The following is a 26,706-nucleotide window of genomic DNA, read 5'->3' as shown; positions in this document are numbered from 1 at the left end:
CTTTACTTCTTGAATCCAATGATATAATATGGCTTCCTCTACCTCTGAGAATACACTTAAAACTACAGAAGCAAATTAACATTCTCCCGATTCACAGGTAGTGCAATATTGAAGATTTCATCTCGTTGAACACATGTTGGATCAAATTTACAATACTAAAGCGCTCTTCTAAATACTGCAGTGTGTAGATGGAAGACAAGCTAGTCAGGTGGCAGAGTGAACATCATGCTGGTAGGCCTTTTCAAGCTGTCACTTGCAAGATGTTTGACTGCTGAGAATGTTAGCCATAATTAATCGCAGAGATAGGAGGCTGCAAATGGGCGAGGTAATATCCAACCCCTGGAATGAACACTAGTCATGGTAAAAGATAATAGATGTGGCCACATTGCTTTGAGAAAATTTAGAGAATATTTTGGGTCACACGGATACATTTCTGCCTTATTTGTGAAACGTATTCAATGAAGTTACATCACACATGTAGACTTCCAGATCCTCTGTCTAACCTACTTTCCTTGGCTTTGTGGGAGAACACATATTCTAATGAAGCTCATTTTAAGGCAAATACTTTTTGAAAATACAAAACTGATAGATATATGTATGCAGGATTCCTTCTTATATGTTTTTTATAAACAGTGAGGTTGTATTTCTCCTTCAGTGTTTAATGTGTTTCATCACATAATGTCCTAGAAGTTTTATCAAATTTTTCTCTCCAGCTTTTGAAGGTGTGTGAGAGCGAAAAAAATGCAGTCTGCTGCTTCACTAATAAAACTAGGACAAAGGCCATTCCGACTGAAATATGTGAAACACTCACTTTTATTCATTTCAAGCATTTTAAACCTCTAAATTTGGACTTGAATAAAGACATTTCATAGAAAAACAATTATTTTTTATTTATTTTTTAATCTTGATAACTTTTAATAGTTTACAGCCACAGTGGCAGCTTTTATATGTGTACATGCATTTAAATACAGTTTCATACCATAAATAGCCATGTGGAAAAATATCTGCCTCTAGGCAAAAAACAAAAAAAATTCTTTGCCACTACATAAATACCTTTAAGTAATACTGAAAATAGACGTGAGGTAATTTTTTTATCTAAAGTGACCGTAGCCTATATTAAGACATATTCACTGTAACAATTCAAGTTTTAAAATCCTTGTTTTATAACTCGAAAATGTGTCTTTTTTGAAAAACATCTTTACATTTATCACTATTGTACATTTATTTGGTAGGAAACAGGGGTGTTTAATGGCTTGCAACAGGGATGTTTGATGTCTTGCAACGATAAAATGATCATATTCAATAGAAAATTATCTCACATTCTGCATAACTTCTGAACATTCTATAAGACAATTACAGAAGTGAAAAACCAATTTGTAGATAACTGAATGAGTACGACCATTTAATATATGTGAATAAAGGCATTTCAGAACATTTTAATGTACACTACACTTTCCGATAGTAAGATTTTAGGTTGAAATAAGATTATACTTTAAAAAGTTGACCATTTTGAAAAAATCATATCACTGTTGGCAATGCCATTTTCATACTTGAGATGCTAGTCCAACATATTGCTTATCCATTTGATTCTGTTTGATTTTATTGTTATTACATTCATGATAATGCTAAAATACACACACACACAATTACTTGGGGGGTTTTTTGTTTTGTTTTGTTTTTAATAAAAAGCCCAAAGAAAAATGCTGACAACGTTCAGTTGAAATTTTGAAACTGGGTTTTATAATTCTGCCCACACAGCAAAAGCTGAAATGGTCTATGAAGATGTAGTTTTTGAACTAATGAAGCAAGTAGTAAAACTGACAAAACCAAGTGAAAATTATACAAGGAAACACAATAATAAGTTAACAAATGAATTCTATATAATACAGTTTTTCTTCATGTTGACAAGACGTCATTTAATCCTTTCTAATATTTTCCCTTCTCTTATAAATAAATAAGCTTATTTGTTAATACTTTGTCTAACTCTAACTTTTATTCTGTTACCAATGTCAGTAATACTTTATTTTTCATTATTTCTCTTATAAAGTGACTTCTGAACTTGCTAGTTTGTTTAAACTATCACAAGGTCAGAAAACCAAACACTGCATGTTCTCACTCACAGGTGGGAATTAAACAATGAGAACACTTGGACACAGGGCGGGGAACATCACACACAGGGGCCTGTCATGGGGTGGGGGGCGTGAGGAGGGATAGCATTAGGAGAAATACCTAATGTAAATGAGGAGTTAATGGGTGCAGCAAACTAACAGGGCACATGTATACATATGTAACAAACCTGCACGTTGTGCACATGTACCCTAGAACTTAAAGTATACTAAAAATAAATACGTAAATAAAATAAAAAAATAAATACAAACATATTAATCATAAGTAAATGAAATATCTGATGATCTCATTATGTCTGGTAGTAATGTCATCTAAATATTTAAATATTCATCGATATATTCCTTTGCTAAATTTTCTTTTATTTCTCTTTTATATTAAACTTTTTTTAGAGAGCACAACTCCAAATCATCTTTTATTAATGTAGAAAGGTCATATTTAGCAAAAGACACAAGGCAGGGAAGTGTCAGGCCTGAGGCCTGAGACGTGCTGAGGGAGAAGGAGGCTGGGGGCACGTGGGAGAAGTGCTGGGAAGGGCTGAGTGGTGGGGCCCACAGAAAGTTCCAGTGGGCAACACTGTGGGTAGGTCATGGGTGGGACTCAGGGGACCTCGCTGCTAACTCTTGTTGCTTTGGCGGAGTGGGGTGGGGGGAAGGGAGGATCGTTAGTGCTGCCACCTGCAGTGAGAGCCACCCCTTGGTTCCTGAGGGCACCATCAAGGGACACAGGACCCAGGAAGCCCAGGATGGTTAGTGCAACTAGGGATGAGGGCCAGGGAGAAGCAGGTGCTCTGGAGTGGCCGGGAAAAGTCCAGACACAGAGGCTTAGGAGCTTCCTGTTAAGTGTGTGGGTTCCGCTCTGTCTCCGCCAGGCACTCTGACTAGGGATGGATGATCCCTCTCTTCAGGCGCTCCGTGGTGCTCTTGCTGCCAGCGAAGGTGGTCCGGATCCCTTTGCCCATCTCCCCTGTGACCGACAGCAGTTCCGTGTGGGTGCTCTGGCAGCCCTGGGCGCCAGGTGGTTTCATGGCCTGCACGCAGCCCATGGAAGGCGGTCCAAAGTCGTTAAACAGCGGTCTGAAAGGGACAGCGGCTCCTGGCACTGAACCCGACGGCGACAGGACGCTTCCTGTAGGGACCGGGGTGCCCGGCCCAGGGGTGCTGGAGCCGGGGGTGCTGCTGGGGGCAGGCATGATGGATCTGTAGAACATCCTCAACTTCTGGGCACTGCGGAGCCAGCAGGCCGCTCCTCGGGGGTTGGCTGCCTGGCCGCTCAGCCGAGATCTGATTTGCAAGCTGGCTGCACACCCCGTACTAAATCTATGTTAAATTTTTTAACTGCCGTTTTTATTAATCTAAATACAGTTCAGATATTCTCGATGAAAATTTCACATTTGAGTTGAGACGTACTAAAATGTAAAATACACAACGGATTTCAAAGATTTCATAAGAAAAAAGAATGCAAACTATCTCTAGTAATTTTTACATTGATTACATGTTGCCACAGTATTTTGGATTTATTGAGTTAAAATATGCATTATTTTTTTAAGAAATCTATGCTACACTTTTGTTAAAAAAATTTAAATAAACTATGAAATTACTTCTTGGGATAGAAAAGGGGACATTATTAAATATTTACCTAAATTTTTTTCAAAAATGTATCTTTAACAAAAACATTATCAAACAAAACAAAAGTATTTTAATTTTGAATAGGTAAAAAAAACTTATTCCTGCTGAAATTCAATCCTGGTATGATTTCTTTTTTACGCATTTGAGGACTCTGCTTATAACCCAGATAAAACATAAAGCTTATGAAACTCCTCTGAGAATGTCGAACACAAATTACCTGTATAGATATCAGGGTGCAGATGATGCTGAGGCCGGGCTGGCTGAAGAAGAGCAGGATGAAGATGCTGTACTGGCACAGGGGCTGGCCCCAGGTCACCCGCCCTTCATGTACATGGCGATGGTCACCTGGCTCACCAGCAAAGTGAACAACAGGTCGTTGGTGGCCAGCCGCATACCAGTGTGTAGAAGGCGGTCTCCTTCTGCTCCTCGCGCAACTTGCACAGCAGCACGATGGCCACCAGGTTGCCCACCACCCCGAAAATGGATGGTCCAAGGCTGTCCAGCAGATTGGGCTTCAGGTGAGGGACACATTGACCTGGGAAGGGGTTAACATGACGGTGGCTGGTGGTGTGCAGCCCTGGAGTGTGAAGCTGAGTCTGGGGTGATGGAAGAGAGACAAAGCCTCCATGAGTGAAATGACCACCTGCAGGATGTCAGAGCCGTGCCCAGGAAACGGGATGCTAACATGACAAGAGAGGATCTCAGTCCCACTCTCTGGATTGCAACCACTTACCAACTGCAGCCACCCAAATCTCCAGGCTCGCTCTGCTCCTGCCAGCGGCACACCATTGCTGATCTTAATATGTGTAAACTGAGCCTCACATTCCTCTTCCTCCCCCCTACCCCCCCCCACACCTATCTCACTACTCTGACAAGAGCCATCTTCAGGGAAAGGTAACTCCCTAGTATTATTCCTGACAGATTCTGAGTTAATAAAATGCTCATGGAAACCCTGGAAGACAATTTGGAGAGTGTTCTCTTTCCTCCCTGGCTCCGCTGGCAGTGCCCCATCTCCACGCCTTCTACCCAATGGCCCAAATCCCATGTCACGTGTAGTGGCCCCAGTGGTGGCCTCTGCATGACCCCCTATGGTCAGCCCTCAGCTGTCTTGGACCAGCCTCCAGTCTGCCTTCACCTCCTCCTGCTCAGCCTGGAAAGTGCCAGGGCTTTGGCTTCTGAGAGCCAGGTCTCAGTGGCTGCAATTTAGGGATCTGAGGTCAGAGTAGCCAGTTTTCAAAAACGTGGGAAACAAGAGGGCCAGCGGGATGGATCTGGAAAGAACAGTGCTGGGTTACGCGTTCGATTTTTTTCCTTCCTTCAAACATGAGTCCCAGCTTTGCTGTGCCCCCAGGTGTAGGCTGTGGGAGGACAGCTTCCAGGTGTGCGCCGCACGCACAGGTGGCAGGAAGCCTGGGTTCCGGCTCTGGCCGCTGTCCGCCCCAGTCGCTAGCAGTGTCAGCAGCTACTGATGTTGGCGGCTGCCACTCACTGGCATTTATAAAGTACTCCACCCTTGGCTGGGTGCGGAGGCTCAGGCCTGTAATCCCACCACTTTGGGAGGCCAAGGCGGGTGCATCACCTGAGGTCAGGAGTTGGAGACCAGCCTGGCCAATATGGCAAAACCCTGCCTCTACTAAAAATACTAGAATTAGCCGGGTGTGGTGGCGGGTGCTTGTAATCCCAGCTACTGGGGAGGTTTAGGCAGGAGAATCGCTTGAACCCGGGAGGCGAAGGTTACAGTGAGCCGAGATCAGGCCATTGCATTCCACCCTGGGCAAAATGAGCGACACTCTGCCTCAAAAAAACAAAACAAAACAAAACAACAAAAACCCCTGCTCCTCCACCCCCTAGCATCAGAATACAGCAGAACATTTAGGTACCCACAGAACATAAACCAAGATGGTCTGTGTCCTGCATTTTAACAAACATTAGAGTTTTAAAAGAACTGAAATCATGTAGAATGTATCCTCCAGCCAAAATGGCATCCAATTCAAAATAAAAAAGTAAGATAACAGCAAAATCTTAAATACTTGAAAGATAAACAGCACACATTTTAGTTTTGTTGGTTTTTTTCTTTTTTACATTTTTATTTATTTTATTTTAAGTTCTGGGGTACATGTGCAGGATGTGCAGGTTTGTTACACAGGTAAATTTGTGCCATGGTGGTTTGCTATACATATCAACCCACTGCCTTGGCATTAAACCCAGCACGCATTAACTATTTTTCCTGATTCTCTCCCTCTCCCGCCCCCATCCAGGGGCCCCATTGTGTGTTGTTTCCTTCCCTGTGTCCATGTGCTCTCATTGTTCAGGTCCTACTATAAGGGAGAACATTAGGTGTTTCGCTTTCTGTTTCTGCATTAGTTTCCTGAGGATAATGGCTTCCTGTTCCATCCATGTCCCTGCAAAGGACATCATCTCATTCTTGTTTTACGGCTGCATAGTATTCCATGTTGTATGTGTACCACATTTTCTTCATCCAGTCTATCATTGATGGACATTTGGATTGATTCCATGTCTTTGCTATTGTGAATAGCGCTAAACAGCAAGCACACTCCTAAGGGAAACGTCTCAAGGGAAACTATTAAATATATTAAACTGAATAAAAATACGACATATCACACTTGATTCAACACAGGTAAAGCCAGTGCTGGCAGGAAAATGTGTTTCACTAAATGTGTATGACGGAAAAGTAGAAATTTCTCAAATAAAATTTCAGCTATCACATCAAGAAAGTAGAAAATAGTAGCAAAATAAAACCAAAACAAATATAAGAAAGAAGCCCGAGCTCTGAGCGGCAGCCGTGGCCACCGGCAACAGCACCGCCACGAGTGTCTTGCGGGCTTTCCTCAGAGGAGCCTGTCAGCATCCTCCAGTTCCAGGCGCTCTAGCCCCTGTCCTGCTTCAAGAGGCTTTTTCCAACCAGAGGCTTCTCCTCCATAGCCTGAAGGCTCGGCCAATTCCCACGAAGTTGGCCGGCAACGCAAGGCTGTCACTGATATTCGTGGCACCAAGACTTGTGCGCAGGTTGCACACATTGGCCACTGTCTGTGCCACGTGCAATGACGCCGCCTGAGGCGCGCACACCGCACGCGCACCCGCGTAACGGCTTGGCTAGCCTGTAACGGCTAGGCCTGGCTCTGCGTTCCTGGCTTGGCTTGGCGTTCCTCGCTTGGCTCGGCGTTAATCGCTTTGCCCGGTGTTTCTCGCTTGGATTGACGTTTCCTCCATCGCGTTCTTTTGCTGGGCTTGACCTTTTTGCTGCTGGGCTTGGCATTCCCTTGGCTGGGTTGGGTGTTTCCTTTGGGCGGGGCGGGGCGGGGGTTGGCCCTTCCTGGGGGGGGGGCGTGGGATCACCCCGGGTGGGCGTGGGCTTTCCCCGGCTGGGTGTGGGTTTTCCCGGGTGGGGTGGGCTGGGCTCCCCTGCTGGGGTTGGCAGGTTTTGGCTGGGATTGATCTTTCTCTTCAAACAGATCGGAAACCCAGAATTTCCTGCTAGTTGGTGAAACTGGTTGGTAGACGCGATGTGCTCGCTACTACCGGCCTCCCCTGGCTGTTCAAAGCAGATGGTGGCTGAGGTTTCTTCAATACCCGCTGCCTCCGCTGTGAAGAAGCCATTTGGTCTCAGGAGCAAGATGGGCAAGTGGTGCCACCACTGCTTCCCCTGCTGCAGGGCGAGCGGGAAGAGCAACGTGGGTGCTTCTGGAGACCAGGACGACTCCGCTATGAAGACACTTAGAAGCAAGATGGCCAAGTGGTGCTGCCACTGCTTCCCCTGCTGCAGGAGGAGCGGCAAGAGCAACGTGGGCACTTCTGGGGACCACCATGCCTCTGCTATGAAGACACTTAGGAGCAAGATGGCCAAGTGGTGCTGCCACTGCTTCCCCCGCTGCAAGGGGCGCGGGGAGAGCAACGTGGAAGCTTGGGAAGACTACGACGACAGCGCCTTCATGGAGCCCAGGTACCACGTCTCCAGCTGCAAGGGGCGCGGGGAGAGCAACGTGGAAGCTTGGGAAGACTATGACGACAGCGCCTTCATGGAGCCCAGGTACCACGTCTCCAGCTGCAAGGGGCGCGGGGAGAGCAACGTGGAAGCTTGGGAAGACTACGACGACAGCGCCTTCATGGAGCCCAGGTACCACGTCCCCCGCTGCAAGGGGCGCGGGGAGAGCAACGTGGAAGCTTGGGAAGACTACCATGACAGTGCCTTCATGGAGCCCAGGTACCACGTCCCCAGCTGCAAGGGGCGCGGGGAGAGCAACGTGGAAGCTTGGGAAGACTACGATGACAGCGCCTTCATGGAGCCCAGGTACCACGTCCCCAGCTGCAAGGGGCGCGGGGAGAGCAACGTGGAAGCTTGGGAAGACTACGACGACAGCGCCTTCATGGAGCCCAGGTACCACGTCCGTGGAGAAGATCTGGACAAGCTCCACAGAGCTGCCTGGTGGGGTAAAGTCCCCAGAAAGGATCTCATCGTCATGCTCAGGGACACTGACGTGAACAAGACGGACAAACAAAAGAGGTAACCGGGCCTGGGCTGGGAGGAGGCGGGACGTGGGGGGATGATGGGGGCATACCCTCCTGGAGGGATCGGGGTCCTGGCTTTCTGTTCCTCCGCAGGCCCCACACCACCCTGGGTGTGGAAACCTCAGAGAGGTCAGGGCACAGGCCCTTTATGAACAACAACACAGAAACAAAACTTTAGCTGATTTCCTATCCGATTATAATTTCCCTTATAGAACACTAATAGACTGTATGAAAGTGACTTAACTCGCAAAATCAAGTCGATGCAGCAGATTATTTTTAATGTACACATTTTAAAACAATGTTCTATACATTATAGAAAGGTGTATATTGAGAACTAAGTCCCATAATATATCAACTTCTGGGCTAAATATTTTTCAAATAAAATCCAATATGGATTTGATATCAATGTACCCTATGTAAATATGTCCTTTACTGAGGAACCTTACAAGGAAACTGAAATGAGAAGATGGTTTGTGTCCTTGAATAGGAAGATTCGTTTTTCTTAAGATGTGAGCTTTTTCTGTGTTTATCACTTTTACGTAAGCCAAATAAAAATAGCAAAGTTTTAGCATTTTTACACTGCACATCCTGTATTTTATTGCTGTAATAAGTTAATTTTTTGTAACAGAATGGAAAAAGACTTGCTTTTCCAGATATCAAAATGTGAATGTGTTATTTCCACAAATTGTTTACTAACAACTGAAAAAATATCAATGAATAGAACAGAATAGGAAATCCAGAAATACCCAAATATATGTAAGAATTTAGCACTTGATAATGGTGATGTTTCATATTGATAAAGCAAGATTAATCATTAATAAATGAAATGCATGCTGTTTGGAGAAAACTAGCTAGATTTTTATGTCACAAAAGTAAGTTCCTGGAGTATAGATTAAAATTTTTAAATATACAAAAGGAGAAAAATACCAGAAGAAAACACAAAAGCCTATTTATATATGCAACTATTTATTTATTTATTTATTTTTCTGGGACAGAATCTCACTCTGTTGCCCAGGCTGGAGTTCAGTGGCGCAATATCAGCTCACTACAACCTCCGCCTCCCGGGTTCGAGCAATTCTCTGCCTCAGCCTATTGAGTAGCTAGGATTACAGGTGCCCGCCACCACACCCGGCTAATTTTTTGTATTTTCAATAGAGGCAGAATTTCACCATCTTGGCCAGGTTGGTCTTGAACTCCTATCCTTGTGATCCACCCGCCTCAGCCTCCCAAAGTGCTGAGATTACAAGCCTGAGCCACTGAACCAAGCATATATATGCAGATATAATAAAATAAGCTCAATTTAAGATTGGGCAAGGTACTTTTTTGCATATCTACCAGTGACCTGTGCACATAGGAAAACGTAGTGTTCCTGGTAAGAGAAGGAACTTAAGTTAGAAGAGGAATGAAATACTGTTTTCTATTTAAGTTAGAAGAGGAATGAAAGGCCGGCCGCGGTGGCTCACGCCTGTAATCCCAGCACTTTGGAAGGCCAAGGCAGGTGGATAACGAGGTCAAGAATTTGAGACTAGCCTGGCCAGCATGGTGAAACCCCGTCTCTACTAAAAAATACAAAAAATTAGCCAGGCATGGTGGCATGCACCTGCAATCCCAGCTACTCAGGAGGCTGAGGCAGGAGAATTGCTTGAACCAGGGAGGTGGAGGTTGCAGTGAACTGAGATTGCACCACTACACTCCCGCCTGGATCATGGAATGAGACTTCATCTCAAAAATAAATAAATAAATTAATAATAAAAATAAATAAATAAAGGAATGAAATACTGTCTTCTATCCACCAAGTTTGTGAGGGTGAAGAACAGTGGTATTTATGTAGTTGCTGAAAGTTTAAGCTGCTGCAACTTTTCTAACACACTTCGATGATAAGAACCACATGTTAAAAATGTGTATGCCTTTTACCTATCAACTCTATTATACTGAAATATCTATATGAAATAGACACATATGTTTTTCTTAGTATTGCTTAAAATAGCAGTGTATTGAGAAGAGCTCACATAAAGATTTTATGAAAAACTTTCAGTGCATCCATAGGATGGAATAACATGTAACCATTGAAGGTGTCAGTAGATACAGAGATATGTTGACGTGCAAAGATGTGCTTTGCTATATCAAGTGAGGAAAAAATCAGTTTGTTAATACACCTACACAAACAGAATCTGCTCTTGTGTTACCTGAAAACGTGTAGAAAACATAATCAAACTTATTTCTGGGGATTTGTAAGTGAAGTTCTTCCCTTTCTCTTATCTGTGATTTCTGCAATGAATATCTGAAAAGTTTTAGTTAAATTTCACTAGTAATGAAATAATCCTTGGGAAGAGAAGGAATATGCTACTTGCATAGATACAAATAATTTCTCACATTTTATTATTTATTTTTATTCCTGTGGATAGCTATCTTCTGTGAACTTTTACCCTGTTGAGAAGTAGAGGGTTTCTGTTTACCTGTTCCTGTAGATTTTATTGTATATACATTTTATTATAAAATTATCTTTTCATTATATATATAAACATGTGTAAAAGGTATGAATTAATTATTTTATTTTAGTTATATATTTATGAAAACTAAAATAGCAAATATAAATGACCATTACTATTGTAAATGTATTGCTCTACTCAACAGGAGCATTCTTTAAAAATATTGAACTCCCAAGCTGTGTTTATGCATTCTTTCAATCCGTTTAGTCATCAAACATAAGCCAGACACCTATTATGTGGAAGGCATATTCTACCATCTCTCAGGATCCTCCCGTCTTTGAAAACTTCATATTTACCTGCTGGGCCTGAGCAAGTTGAGAGATTTAAAATTGGGGCATTAGGAGGTAATCTCAATTGAAACTTTTCTTCCCTCCTTTCAAACAAAAGCATTTCTGAAGGTAGACAATAGTAAAAGATAACCCTCAACTACCCTTCTGAAAATGTATAAGTCTTGGGTAAAGACTGTTTTAGTACTTTTAAGAACTAAAATGTGGCACACAAACAGCATGGAATACTATGCAGTCATAAAAGAAAGAACGAGAGCATGTCCTTTGCAGGGACATGGATGGTGTTGAAGGCCATTATCCTTAGCAAACTAATACAGGAACAGAAAACCAAGTACCGCATGGTCTCACTTATAGGTGGGAGCTAAATGATGAGAACGTACGGACATCTAGAGGAAAGCGACACACACTGGGGCCTATCAGAGGGTGAATGGTGGGAGGAGGGAAAGAAGCAGGAAATAGAACTAATGGGTACTGGGCTTAACACCTGGGTAGTGAAATAATTTGTACAACCAACCCCCTTGACACGTTTTTACCTATGTAACAAACCTGCACCTCCTGCACCTGTACCCCTGAAAGTAAACGTTGAAAAAAAGCTCCACAAATAGTTTCATAAATTCATTTTAAAAGGATAAGAATTATAACAGTCTTAAATCCTAATATGAATGATTGGAAATATCTAATGTACATACATTGTATAAATCTAAGTATTGATAAAAATGAGCCCATGCCATTCATTTGAATTTCAAGCTTTCTTTGGCTTAAAGTTTTTGAAAACCAAAGTAAGAAATAGATTATTTTAGAAATTTGTTTGTGTTTTCACCTCAGCCCTCTTATTCCATACTTCTTTTAAGAACTAAAATTTATCTAAATGCTAGTCATCTGACTGGAACCGCCCCAGACGTGTTATATTGTAACATATTCTACTTAATGTAAGGCGCCAGGGATTGTATGATGCCCCATTATTGTATGTCTCAATAAGAGAATTATTTAAATGCTGCCAATTATAGTTATAGTAAATCATGAATTATAAGTGGTATTTCAGTGTGAGAAATGGTGAAACATAGAGACAATGATCATCTTAGAATCACTAAAATACATCGTTACCTGTAATCTTTAAAACATACCTGAAAGTGTAGGTATAATTGTATCATCTCATTGAATTCAAATGTTGTCTTTAGTGGTATTAGTAAAAATTATAATATCTTACAATTACTGAGCTGTTATTTGTGTTAGGAACTGTTCTATATCTTTCGTGTAGAGTCTTATTTAAGCATTACTGTGGTTTCCTCTGAGAAATCGACTCTTTTCATTCCCATTTTATTGATGAGGAAATTGAGAGCCAAAATAGGTAAGCAACAGCTGGGAAGCATCAGAGCTTCAAGTAGGATTCCAGCCCACGTTGAATGCCATTCAAGGGCTCTGGTCTTCCTATTCAAATAGGCTGCTCTTTCATTCATACAGTGAGTCATGAGGTAATAAGTAGTGTGCTTTCTTCAAAGGGAAATTAAGTTTGTTTTGAAGGCAGAGTAATAGCAGGCTTTCTGTGTTTGCTATTGCATGAATCATTGATGTAGCTGTAGATAGTGCACTACAATTTCCTAAAAAGTCTTCTCACTCTCATAGGACTGCTCTACATCTGGCCTCTGCCAATGGGAATTCAGAAATAGTAAAACTCCTGCTGGACAGACGATGTCAACTTGATGTCCTTGACAACAAAAAGAGGACAGCTCTGATCAAGGTATGCAGTAGTCAACTATATCAGCATGAGATGGCTTTGATTTCAATACATAGCATAAAAATGAGTTTTCTCATTTAAATGGAACTAGTTGGTGAAAGCTGTGGAATGTTACTTTTAATTCTCAGGACTTATAATTTATTTTTGGTCTAATACTGACAGGCTGTACAATGCCAAGAAGATGAATGTGCATTAATGTTGCTGGAACATGGCACTGATCCAAATATTCCAGATGAGTATGGAAATACTGCTCTACACTATGCTATCTACAATGAAGATAAATTAATGGCGAAAGCACTGCTCTTATACGGTGCTGATATTGAATCAAAAAACAAGGTATGGGTCTACCAATTTCATCTTCAAAATACTGAAATGCATTCATTTTAACGTTGACCTGGGTAAGGGCCAGTTTTCCATATTTGGAAGCTCAAGCATAACCTGAATGAAAATAGTTTGAAATGAGTTAATTATCTAAGACTTTATTTTAAATATTGTTACTTTTAAAGAAGCATTCGAGGGTACAGTTTTTTTTTTTAATGCTCTTGTGGTTTATGTTTTTTTTAAAAACACTGAATTTGTATAAGGTAATACTTTGTTTTTTTTTCATGCCAGGTTTTTTTTTCCCCTAATAAATGTAAAATGACAAAATTTGCCCTGGAAATAGGTTTTACATTAAAACTCCAAGAAAACTCAAACAGAGTTCAGTGAATAGTAATCCTGCCCCTTTGGCAAGTTCCAAAAAAAAACAAAAAAACAAAAAAAAACAGTAATAGATATGAGGTGATGGATTTCTCAGTGACAAGTCTTTTTCTCAGTGACAAGTCTTAAGATATTTCTGATTGCACATGAGGCAGAAGCGGAAAGGGAAAAAGACAGCAATCAGAAATATCAAGGCCAATTTGGAAATTGGGTAATGGAGGGAAAGACCATGAAGAGGTTTTCTGTGTGTGTGTGTGTCTCTGCACGTGTGTGTGTGTGTTGCTGTTGATCATTCATTTGTTTCCTTTGTATGGTGAGACAAGGTTCTTTTCAATTTTAGAGAATGACAGTTTTCAGTTTGGGAGAGGGAGTTAGTGGGTTGTAAACTGCTTAGAGATCAATTTCAGGAAGCCTCTGAGGATCCAGATAGGCAGTGAATAGGTGGTAATGTAGTGGGAAACACTTGAGCAGAGGGAACAACAAGTAATTAACTGACTTAGTGTCCTATTCTGGTAAAAATGGCCAATTGGAGTCTCAACTCTGCTTTCAACTCTAGAATATCTTGATGGGAAGGTGGGTGATAAGGGGCTTATAAGGAGCAAGATCAGGTTGGATTTTGAGTTTACTAGACCTTGTTCTACTCTTACCGGGGAAAATTATGTGATGTTTTCAGCAAATGAGTCTCTCTCCTACTCTTTCCTCTTTTTGGCCAAATCCTCAAATGATAAAGGGAATTGGTTATGTGGATGAGCGCTGAGACTGAAGTAATCATCTATTGTACTAGATTCCAGCTAGAGTTGTGCATTCCAGTTACCTCAGGAAAATTTTTAAATAATCCACAAGTCTAGGCTTTCCCCTGAAGGTTTTGATAGAGTAAGTCTAATATGTACATTTAAAAATGTTTCCTTGAAGCCAGACGTGGTGTTGCAGGGCTGTAGTCCCAGCTGCTGGGGAGTCTGAGGTGGGAGGATTGCTTGAGCTCAGGAGTTCGAGTCTAGCCTGGTCAACATAATGAGACCCTGTCTCTAACAACAACAACAACAACAAATTTCTCAAAATCTGGATACACTTCTGCTTAAGAACCATGAATACATAAGTGTAATATGTAAATTCTTATGTCTCAGAAACTTAAGATATTTCCAGAAGAGTTGGAGTTGCATATGTGCTAATTCCTTTCAATCTTTCCTTTCCAATAACATTAATCTAACTTTTTTTTTGGTTTGTTTTTGAGATGGGGTCTCAATCTGTTCTCCAGGCTGTAGTTCAGTGGTGTGATCACAGCTTACCACAGCCTTGACCTCCCCAAGCTCAGGTGGTTCTCCAATCTCAGTGTGTTTTTTTTGTTTTTGTTTTTTGTTTTTTTTGTTTTTTAGTAGAGATGAGGTTAATGCCATGCTTTTCAGGCTGACCTTGAACTCCTGGGCTCAAGTGAATCACCCACCTCAGCCTCCCAAAATGCTAGGATTACAGGTGTGAGCCACCATTCCTGGCCAAGTCTGACTTTTATATGTGGATGAGACATTAAAATGAATATTATTGGCACTATCAGCTTACGGAATAATACCTTTTCCTTTATACCTTCAGTTCTTCCCTGCCATTCAGAAGGTCTTTAGAAATTTGCAGTGAGTAGTCTTTCATTAAGTAGAGAATGGCCCTCTCAGGATTTTGTGTCTCTTTGTTCACTTATTCAAGTGCTTAGGTCAGTAAGTCATTGTTAAGAGCAGAGTTTTCTCAATTAGAATTGTAGCAAATTCTAAACCTTTTTTTTAATCAACTGAAGCTGTATTGTGGACTATCCATTATGTCTCTTATGTTTGCAGAGCTTTGACATAATCAAGATGGCAGGTTTAAACACTAAAAACCATGGAGTTATTAAGAATACAGACGGGAATTCTGTTAGTTTCAGTAATCCTATGAACTGATGATTTAGTTAACAATCTGGAAAAAGTAAATACAAATAGATTTTAAATGAATGAATGGAAAAATTCTTCAAATGGGCAGTAGGAGTATTAATAGCAATTTTTATTGCACATTGGGGCTTGAACTTTTGGTAAAACATGTGAAACTAAAGAAATATTTTACATTCAAATTCTTGCTTTATACACAAGAATTTTGTCTTAGGGTTGGATAATATAGAGATAAAAGATACATCCCCTGCCCTCAAGAAGCTCTTTGTTTAAATGGAAAAAAAATCGTCATCCAAAAGTGCCATGCCAAATGCTGGGTTAGAAGCAAAGAGTCTTGGAAGCAGTAAATGTTGAAAGTGAGTTTTTGAGATGATCAGAGTTGATGTGGTCAGGCAGCGAAGGGGTGTTTCCAAGGGAAGCAGCAGCATGTGGGAAAGCACAGAAGAGTAAGATGGAAGCAGCTACATTTGATTTACTTTCTATGAGTGTAAGTCCACGGGATCTTATATAAAGTTTCCAGTTCAGCTGAGAAATAGGTAATTTTTTGAATTACATATTGTTTTTGTTTTATATTGTTTTACAGCATGGCCTCACACCACTTTTGCTTGGCGTACATGGACAAAAACAGCAAGTGGTGAAATTTTTAATCAAGAAAAAAGCTAATTTAAGTGCACGTGACAGATGTGGAAGGTATAGTTATTTCTTTTAATCTGTGTGTTGTTCGAGATTGATAGCAGTCACTCAAGTCATAAATAATAAATTAGTAAGATTAAATTATACTTATTGGGACATAGTGATGAGTATCAACACAAATCAGTTAAGTAGAAAAACAATTATTTGGACTGGGCAACATGAAGAACAGTTTTAGTAGGATTCATCTTCTCTTATTGTATTGACTGATGTTATTTGTTGTATGATGTTTTTGGTTAGATGAGATTATGTTAGTTAAAGGGATTTCATGTTAATTTTATGAAATGTGAACTTTAGCTTTTAGTTTACTTTATGACCCAGTATTGAACTTCTTAACCTTTTCTAGTAGTTTTTAACCTCTGTGTCTTATATGCTTTTCTGCTAAATATGCTGCATGAAACATAAATAGGAGTTGAAAATCCTTTTTTCTATTCAATGAGTCTGCTTTAAGTTGCCTTGTTTGAAGAATATTAATGTTAGCTTATCCCTACTTGACAATTAATTGCTATTCCCACATACTGTGGGTCCAACAGCTTTTCCTTTTTTATTTCCAGTGTATTTTGATGGTTTTATTTTTAATTGGTATGGAGAGAGGGAGTGAAGATAGTTTTAAGTGGATACACTTTTCCTTTAATGAAGGCAAGCCGTAAGTGGGTGATAAAGAGAAAAGAGCTAGGCTTTGAATTCACACAAGACTGGGTTTAATCCCTAGCTTTCTTATTTGGTAAGTGTGTGACCTTGGGAATCTTATTTACCACCAAATGTGTTGTCATATATGAAAAGTAGGAGAATATATCCTTCAAATTGATTGTGCATAAGTAAGGAAGATATATATGGCATTTAATTCAGTGCCTAGCACATGCTTATTGGCATCATTAACTGAAACTCCTATGACTATTCTTACCATTATTATTAATATTACTGCTTTCAGCAAGCAGAGAGGTCTTACTTATCTTACCCTCTAGCTGATTTTCTATTACAGCATATCAGTCTAGGGAAGCTGTAAGGAAATTTTCACTTATAACTTTGTCCACTTCAGATAAGTGGCCCTAGCATTGTTTTTTGCCCATTGAAAGACTTTAAATTAATGTCTTCTACTTTCCAATACCTCACCGAGATAAGAGGTTTCCTTGTTGTCCCTTCTTTTAAACCTTGTTGGTATTTTACAAAGATGAACACTTAAGCACCCAAGTGCTTGTGTGTTTTAGTGCATGTAAATCTTTAATTCTGTATGGACAGGTAAGATGTTAAGTTGATAAAGTATATCAAATTAGCTTTTAAAATAAGTTTATTACAGTTCCTAAGGGAGAAATTATCTCTGTCATTTTAGAAATGCTCTCATACTTGCTGTACGTTGTGGATCAGCAAGTATAGTCAGCCTTCTACTTGAGCAAAATATTGATGTCTCTTCTAAAGATCTATCTGGACAGACGGCCAGAGACTATGCTGTTTCTAGTCATCATAATGTGTAAGTGTTTACATTAAAAGGCGAGTTAATGCTAAATTGAGGTTTAAAATAATTATAACAATAGCATCTTACATATCAGGTGAGATGTCATAGTGCGGTTCAGCTAGTTTTAGAGTGGCAGTCAGTTAGTCCCCTGCATCAGCAAGAAATCAAAAAAAAAAGCAAGACGATTTAGAAGTACCAATGGATACAGGATTCTTTATCTCCGGACTTTTAAGACCTTGATACTTAGAGATCCCAACACTGTTCATTTCATCCAAGTATAACACCTATTGATGGGATTAAAAAACAGTGTCATATCTTTCATTTTTCTGATTAGTTATTTGAGTCTTGAAATGTCCAGCTTAACAGAAAACCTTGTACTGTCTTCTGGAGACTATTTCCTACATACTCCTTGAATTCTTCAATAACTGAAGGGATTCACTAAATCCAAGGAAGACAGTCCCTTTTATCAAGTCAGAAGGAGGAGAATAAAAAGGACATTCCAGTCATTCTGATGTTTCCCTTGTTTCTGTTGCTGCGTTGTTGCCACTCAAACTGGTCCTGTTGCCTGGTAATGGTTGACATTTGACGCCAAGATGCCCTTACTGATTCAGATCCCTCAAGTCTTTAAGTTCCCATATCTATGCTTCTATGCTCAGCCATTGTTCCCAAAGCACCAGCACCCTGCTCTGGCAGCTGGGCATCCTGACTTGATCTGCAGACAAAGTGAGCAAAATGACACTTGCCCCCATATTCAGAACCTAATGTGGAAACCATATCTTAGCCAAGAATTAGCTGAGACCTTCATGGTACAAAATCCTTTGAGGCCGTTGTTGGTCTTTTCTCTGGCAGATATTAATTGGGCTTGTTCTAAAGGGTCAGAGGGGTTCAAATAATGTGACAGAAAGAGATCAGTGTTTGTTTCTTCTTCTTTGCTATCAGATCTGTACTATGAGGCACCTTTATATTCTCTATAGAACCTTAGGCAGTAGAAAGTCCCATATGAACCTTCTCCAAGCAGTGGCTCCCAGTTGTGGTCGGCCCTTGAGTGATCTGTTTTACATGATAATGAAAATCGTCCAAGCTACTTTCATCTGTAACTCAAGATTTTAAAATATCTTCAAATTCTACCTCACAGGGAGCCATTGAAGAGAATTCTCAGAATCTCAAGTAGGTTAGTTGGACTTAACAGAACCAAGCCCTGTGCATGACTCATCACTAATCATGTGTAAAAATAGGGCTTTGTGCTTGCTTCCGCAGCACATATCCTAAAATGGGAACAATACAGAGAAAATTAGCATGGCTTCTGCATAAGGAAGCAGCACAAATTTTTGAAGCATTCCATAGTTTGGTCAGTCACTGGAAGGTCATTTGACTATTTGCTGACTAGCTCTAAGGAAACAGTGTGAATCAAAGCAAAAAATGGGTGCCACCAAAATATTGAAATTGTGATTTGTACTAAAAAAATAGTCATGTAAGATGGTCTATGAGGTGATTCAGAGCTGAATAATGTGTTTGGTGCAAAATATGTTGTTAGTGTGTATGTCAAAAATTAGAGAATGTCAACTTACAACTTCTTCATGGAAACTAAAAAACATATAGGTAGAGTTTTGGTCTCCATGTCAGGTGGAATTGAACATCAATATAAACCATTATCCTAAGAAACATCTGCTGGCTCAGAGTTGGAGTCAGTACAGAAGGATCACTGGTCCAAGCCAGGTCTTAACATCCATTGGTTTTTCTGCCCTTGGTGTGATTGGTCAACTCCGTAATAGTGGACACTCACATTATCTACTTTAATGAGATATTTATGAGTAAATTTAGTCACAAACTAAGACGTAGTTGAGATGCCCAGAATTATAAGCCCTAAGGAGCAGGAAAACTAAGAAGCAAAATTAAGACTTAATAACATTTGCTGAAAACTATAACATTTGCATATTAGAACCTATGAACAAAATATGCATTGGGTTTTATTTTGGATTCCAAGATAATTTTAGTTATAATGTTTAGGAACAGATTATTTCTTTGCTTTACTATTTCTCTGAGCATTTAAAAAATGTTATCTTGTTAAATCTTTGTAACAACCTAGTGAAAGAAGGCAGCAAAGTCCTCACTTTGTTGAAGAAGATAAGCAAGTCATCCAAGAACAAATAGCAGCTGTTCATTATGGAGCTAGGACTTAAGCAGAGTTGGAACGCTTTCTATTATGTCATGCTAATGCAAGCTAATTTACTGGGTCACACTGCTCTCGATTTATGAGCATTTCACCCTACATTTTTGTCTTCTTTACTTAGAAGCTTCAAGAGAAGTTTGTAGAATGTACTCATAAGTGGATGGGATAATACTGTTAAGTTCTGATATTATGATATTGTTTGAAATACTCTAAGAATTTTACATTTGGTAAGTGTTTTACATCAGTATTAAAATAGTAATTTGGTTTATTACATTTTTATACATAGAATTTGCCAATTACTTTCTGACTATGAAGAAAAACAGATGCTAAAAATCTCTTCTGAAAACAGCAATCCAGGTAACCCTTGTGATAGTGAATTACTTTAGGTCAGTTGTCCCTGATCTTTTTGGTACCAGGGACCAGTTTTGTGGAAGACAGTCTTTCTATGGGCTGGGGGAAGGTGGGGATAGTTTCAGGATTATTCAGTCATGTTACATTTATTGTGCTACTTTATTTATATTATTATTATATTGTAATATATAATGAAATAATTATACAACTTACCATCATGTAGAATCTGTGGAAGATCTGAGGTTGTTTTTCTGCAACTAGATGGTCTCATCTGGGGGCAACATGAGACAGTGACAGATCATCAGGCATTAGATTCTCATATGAAGCACACAACCTAGATCCCTCGGGTGGGCAGTTCACAACAGGGTTCATGCTCCAATGAGTATCTAGTGCTATCACTGATCTAGGAAGGGGCAGAGTTCAGGCAATAATATGAGCCATTATTATTGGTTGGCTGTAAGTACAGGTGAAGCTTCCCTGGTTTGCTTACTGCTCACCTCTTCCTGTGTGGTGTGGTTCATAATAATCCATGGGTTCATAATAATCCATGGACTGCTACCGGTCTGTAGCATGGGAGTTGAGGACCCCTGCTCTGGGTGGTCCTACCATAGATAAAAAAGTAAAAGTAAGGAACTTTTGATCTCAAAAGAATGCTGGAGCAAAGTTATGTTACATATGCTTGTCCCAACAAGGTCTCACTATTACTGACTTCATTCCTCCTCATTTGAAGTTGGAAAGAGACACATTTACTTTGTTGGAGGAAGATGTGCTCTTCTACCTGCTGGTTAGTTGTCATGATAACAGCAATTTTGTTAGAACAAATGCTCTGCTACCATTTGCCAAAAGATTGTCATAATAAATATACAAATTTCTCAACTCTAGGCTCAGGAGATTATAATAAAATTAGAAAAATGTTTCACAATAACAAAAATGCTAGTATGCTACCTGGTTGTGGACACCTAATACATTGTATAACCCAAACGATATGAGAACACCTTTAATTTAGCCATCAATTTATCAAAGAACTTTTATAAGTTTGGTTTTATAAGTTGCAGGAGATAAAGATGGAGCAGATGTAGTTTTGATCCTTAAGGTGCTCATAATAGAGCTGTCTCTATTTCATTTCTGTGCTTTTTCAATAAAATTTACAAAGAAAATATTTCCATTTATGTTTTCACTTCACTTAACAAATAACTATTGAATGTCTTTAGATACTAAGCATTTTTCTAATGCAATAGAACACATTAAAAACACAGATAGGAGTTTGTTATTATCATTGTCATTATTTTTTTATTTTACTACTTTATTCAGTTCTTACTGTATGCTAGATGCCCACTGGAAGCTTATAATTTATTATATATTGATTATGTGCCAGACATAAGTGATGAGGAAGGAAAGTTTTGGTAAAAAAAAAAAAAAAAAAGTAGGTATGATTCAAGGGAAGCATGCAGAGTGAGAAGAAGTTTTCTAGGTAAAGAAGCAGAAGAATAATGTTTGACAGAAGGAACATGCAACAAGATTGTGTGTTGGCCAGAAGGAACATCTAAGGAGATTGCCTGTTTGGCAGGAAGGGCAGCAAGTGCAAAAGACAAGATGCTTGAGTGAACTTTGCAGGGTTTCTGAGCAGTTCAGTTCTGCTAGCACCAAAAGTGTGAGATACCAGAGGTTGGGAATGAGGTGAATACTTAGGTAAGGCAAGTTTATGACAGACTTTTTAATACTACAGAAATGAGTAGATTTTATCCTGTGGGCCATGGGAAGTTTACCAGGTAGAATGCTTTGGACTGCAAATACTGATGAACAGTCGTGAAAACAGTAGGAACCAGAGTTGTTTTGTTTGTTCAGTGATATCCTAGGGATCACTCTTGTCCCTCTTTCTGTGCTGTCGACAGTGTTTTATTCATGTCTCCTTTCATGGTTGGGTAATCTGCAACAGCTCCAAACATCTTGTTCTCACAACACAACATCTCGAGGGCTTCTTTTCTTCACCTGTGTTTTCTAAACAGGGAGAAAACTTAGAAGTACACAAGGGGCTTCCTGTAACATTTCATTGGCTGTGTTACACTACCTGCTCATTCCCAAACCAGGCACTGGGAATGCAAATACGTGATTAGCTTAGAATTAACGTTTCCCTTTCTAAGGCTGAGGAGGGAGATTGGGATAATAAACATCCCAATAGACTTGTGTTTCTTCTGCAAGAAAGAATAAGGAATGGCTATTGGTAGGGAGTCGACAATGTTTGCTGCAGGGGCTCATTGGAGACATGCGAGCAGGGGAGTCACAAGATTAAATGTGAGTATTAAGGCATTCTGGTTATGGTGTAAAATGGGTTAGCAAGCTTTTCCTGTAAAGGACCAGGCGGGAAATATTTTAGACTATGTGGTCTCTGTCATAACTACTTACCCCTGCTGTTGTCTGCTGTTGTAGAGTGAAAGCCACCATGATTCTATGTAAGCAAACAGGCATGACTGAGCTCCTTTAAAACTTTATTTACAAACCATAAGGCAGATTTAATTTGGACTGTGGCCTATAGTTTCCTGGGATTGGTGGAAGGTTACCATGGAAAGAAACCAGGAGACAAAGGAAGCTTTTGCAATAGTCAGCTATAGTTTCTGTCACACGTCCTTGGACTAGTATCAATGTATTATAAGGTTTTCACCCATCCATGGTGGAATAAAGTTAGGAATCTCAGTTACTCATTTTAATATGTTGGCCTTTGTTTTTATGGTGTTATGCCTTTTTATTTGTTTTGCTTAATTTTTTTCATGTAAGAACTAACATTAGTAGTTGACGGTTTTCTTTGAAATAGAAGCCATTTTGTAAATGTTTATGTTCCCAGTGGCAGTGGGAATATAAAGCAGAGACAGAAGAGAGGTGTAGTCTATATGATTTAGTGATAATTGAATGAGAAAGGCTTGGGGGACCGAGAGAAATGTCAGATGATTTACAGGTTTCCAGGTCGTACACTAGTATTTAACCTGGACATGAGGAAGGAGTAGGAAATTTTCTGGTGAATACAGAAGAGCAAAGAGCTGCAGGTCAGCAGAAAGGACCATTTTTTTCCTATGCATGTTTAATGGAATATTCATGTAGGATATTTTGAGTAGGTAATTGGATTACCAGCATTTATAACTCACATCCTACTAGTTTGACTCTCAGTAACAAGACTTGTCAAAGATCAAAGAATCTGAAAGTTGATGAAAATGTCCATGTGTATCACCATCAGTTACCAAAAGTCAGCATCCACAGAACACAGAATTGGGACAGGTGAACTTAATAGATAAAGATGACTATCAGAGTTGTGTTCCTCTTAGGGAATGATAGTCTCCATGACCTGTGTGAGTCATGGCTGCCAGAAAAGAAAGAGAGCAAGGAGTGCATTAAAGAAGCACAGCAAATTCAGTCCTAGAGTGCCCTGCTTGACTTCATATCATAGTTCTGATTTCTAAAATACCATTTTCTGCAAAATATGCTTTCTGTTTTTCCCCTCTTGTAGCCTGCAACCAAACAGAATCCCTTCAGTGGGGCATTTTTGTGTTCTTCCTTTAAAAACAGCAACATATAAATAACAAAAAGAAGTAAGAGAAAGAGTGTTTTTTTATAGGCTAGTATTTAACGTAAACTTGAGAGTGAGTATCAACATTATACTTAGAATTTACAGACTGGGTAGGAAGACGAGATAGAAATCTAAAGATTACTGACTCAAACACAGTGTCCTTTCATTGCTTTATTGTCGCATCTCTGAATTCACAACTATGAATTATATTCGTATGCACTATAACTTTAGAAAGCACCTTCCCAAACCAAATATTAAGTGATTGATTATAATTTCTTTGACTTATTATAGAATTGACTTTCCAAGTGCTCATGAGAATTATTGAGAATTTGCTACATAGTAACATCTCAGCTGTGTCCACAAGAGCTATCTGTCTCCTTGTCTTAATGACTATTGGCTCACTAGGAATATTGGTTTTGGCATTAAAATGATATTTTTCTAAATGCAGATAGGACCAGGGATCACTCTTGAACATTAATGTCCAAGCATCTTAAAATTACACATCAGGTTTCATAATCTGACTTCTGTCCCACTCTCCATCTTTAGCCCTTTTCCCTGTGCGCCCTTTCTCTGGCATTACTGAGCTGCTGGTAATGTCCTACTCACTCGTTCACTCTTTCAGGCCTCACTCCTGCTCTTGCTGCTGTGTGCTGTTACCCTTTCCTGCCCTCTACTGCTTTTAATCCGGCCAGCCTCAACATTTCAGTCCTGCTTGGGCGTGTGTTCTAGAAAAGCCATCCCTGATATGCTTTATTTTCATTGTTTTTAAACCCTAATGCCTAGCATGTATGTAGCAGGACTCAATAAGAAATTTCTGAGTAAAATAAAGACTGTTTTTACAAAGATGATGTGCAAGACTGTTCTCTGCAGTCTTGGAGCAGAGGGGACAGACATGTGGGGGAATAATGTACAGTTCAGGTGGTAAAGATGCAGTAGAAAAATCAGTGAAGTCAGAAGGCAGCCTCAAGAAGGAGGTACCTTTTTATCTGGGGAAAGACATGCAGAATCAAGGAAGACTTCACATATTGTTTTAAAAGATGAAAATAAGGTCAGTTGTTGTGTCTCACAACTGTAATCCGAGCATTTTGGGGGGGCTGGAGGAGGTGGATCACAAGGTCAAAAGATCAGGAACATCCTGGCCAATCATGAAATGCCATCTCTACTAAAAATATGAAAATTAGCTGGGCATGATGGTGCATGCCTGTAATCCCAGCTTCTTGGGAGACTGAGACAGGAGAATCACTTGAACCAGGGAGTCAGAGGTTGCAGTGAGCTGAGATTGTGCCACTGCACTCCAGCCTGGTGACAGAGAAAGACCTTGGCTCAAAAAAAAAAAAAAAAAAAAAAAAAAAGAAGAAGAAGAAGAGGAAGAAAAAAAGAAAAATAAATTTGTCAGAATAGTGGAGGGAAACATTTTAGATATTAGGAAGACATTGTGCACTAATAAAGGTGTCAGTAGTAGTTTTGGAAATCATTTATAAGGTACTCTTGTTGCAGAAAACAGGAGGCAGGAGAGACCCAGTGGGTGAAACAGGAGGATTTTATTTAGATGCACACCAGTTCAGTGGATTTGCATCCAAATGCTGAGTCCTGAGCAAAGACAGAGCCTGGCTTATAAAGGCAAGCTTACAGAAGCAGAACAAAGGCAGTTAATCATATAGTGACAGTTTTGCAACCTCAGCATAACTTGTGACTTTGCAACTACATTGAAGGAAAAGAGGAACTTGCAAAATATATGCATTTGTACAAATAGCTATGAGTAAATGCTGAGGGGAAGGGGAGACAGTAAAGGAATTTGTTTTCTTAACCTTGCTCTGGGATGTCTGGACCCATACCTGTGGGCTCTGGCTTCTCAGACAGGGTCAACACGACCTTACCTGGGCCCTGCCTGTTACTATCCTTAGAGTCAGAGTAGCTAAGTGTAGGAAAACTTGTTTCTCTTTAAAACTAAATTTCCTTTTCATTACATTTACTGCTTCATGATTAGGAAGTGGAGAACAACATACTGTGTTACCTTATATGTTTCTACTGTATTTTAAAGTTGTGTTTCTGGTGGTTTTGTTCATTTATGTTGGGTGGATGAATTTGTGAGTGAATCTCATCAAGTGTCTCCCCAAGTGGTTTGCTGAAGTCTTAGAGAATGATTTCCTAAGTAACTATTTCATGAAACACTAAACACTCAAGTTATGAGATAAAATAAAATGTTGTCTTAAATCTATTTTTATAAAGGCAATAGTTTTTAACTGTTCTAAGTGGTTCATTTTAACTGAATATATGGATTTCTCAACAGAACAAGACTTAAAGCTGACATCAGAGGAAGAATCACAAAAGCTTAAAGGCAGTGAAAATAGCCAGCCAGAGGCATGGAAAATTTTACATTTAAATTTTGGATTTAATGTTGTTTTCTTTGCTTTAATAATATTAGGTAGTCCAAATGAAATTACCTTTCAGACTAGGTTTTGAGAGTCAATAGATTCTTTTTTCTAAGAACTTTTTAATAGATTCATAAAATTTAATAAATTCAGCAATCTCATTAACAGAAGAATCAATAGATTCTAAGTTAGCAATTGAAACTTAACTTAAAAAACATAACCACTATAAACTTTAAAATACTCTTACTTTACAATATTCTTATTTAAAATATTCTTATTTGCCTTTTTGATTAGCTTATAGGTAATCTTTCCTTTTGGAATAGAGGCAAAAGAAATTCCAGAACATTGTTCTTTTATTCTTACAACACCCTGACGTGATAAAGAAACTAACATCAATTATTGGATTATATTATTAAGCAATGGAACTATGAACAATGCAAAACTGATGGTCCCTGAGCTGGATTCGTGGTTGAAGAGTAATCATGGCCAGTGATTGAAAATCTGCAGTTTTATATTGCAGTCACTGATAGCAAGGTGAAAGATATATTCTGCCTTGTGATCTCTCATTGACCTCAGCGTTTCTCTTCAGGGAGGGAACCAGGTCATAAAAGCAACCCAAATGCCTATTACAAGAATCATATCTTGCAGAACGGGACCTTTGGTGTTAGTGCAGAAACACAATAACATTCGCACTTACTACAGTTGCAGAAAATCAGTA

At 39.6% G+C, this 26,706-nt stretch overlaps 1 protein-coding gene, 1 non-coding gene and 1 pseudogene across 2 annotated transcripts in view; 2 read left to right on the top strand and 1 right to left on the bottom strand.

The window, feature by feature from the left end:
* Window positions 1-2,710: 2,710 nt before the first annotated feature.
* LOC139358926 (cyclin-dependent kinase 2-associated protein 2 pseudogene) lies at window positions 2,711-3,545 on the bottom strand (annotated as a pseudogene).
* A 3,731-nt stretch (window positions 3,546-7,276) lies between these two features.
* LOC139358385 (POTE ankyrin domain family member G-like) overlaps window positions 7,277-26,706 on the top strand; it is a 31,864-nt gene continuing 12,434 nt past the window's right edge. Inside the window, exons 1-8 of the mRNA XM_071078920.1 lie at window positions 7,277-7,753; window positions 7,823-8,274; window positions 12,679-12,793; window positions 12,953-13,126; window positions 15,980-16,086; window positions 17,417-17,554; window positions 19,996-20,066; window positions 25,907-25,977. Coding sequence (XP_070935021.1) covers window positions 7,277-7,753; window positions 7,823-8,274; window positions 12,679-12,793; window positions 12,953-13,126; window positions 15,980-16,086; window positions 17,417-17,554; window positions 19,996-20,066; window positions 25,907-25,977 — 1,605 coding nt within the window. The remainder of the gene's footprint in view (window positions 7,754-7,822; window positions 8,275-12,678; window positions 12,794-12,952; window positions 13,127-15,979; window positions 16,087-17,416; window positions 17,555-19,995; window positions 20,067-25,906; window positions 25,978-26,706) is intronic.
* LOC139358985 (U6 spliceosomal RNA) lies at window positions 18,781-18,887 on the top strand. Its single transcript, XR_011614485.1, has one exon. It is a non-coding gene; the product is annotated as a U6 spliceosomal RNA (small nuclear RNA).

The sequence above is a fragment of the Macaca nemestrina genome, chromosome 15, assembly GCF_043159975.1.
Source record: "Macaca nemestrina isolate mMacNem1 chromosome 15, mMacNem.hap1, whole genome shotgun sequence".
Lineage (NCBI taxonomy): Eukaryota > Metazoa > Chordata > Mammalia > Primates > Cercopithecidae > Macaca > Macaca nemestrina.
Note: the sequence above shows the minus strand (reverse complement) of the source record. Positions and strands in the feature narration are given on the sequence as shown.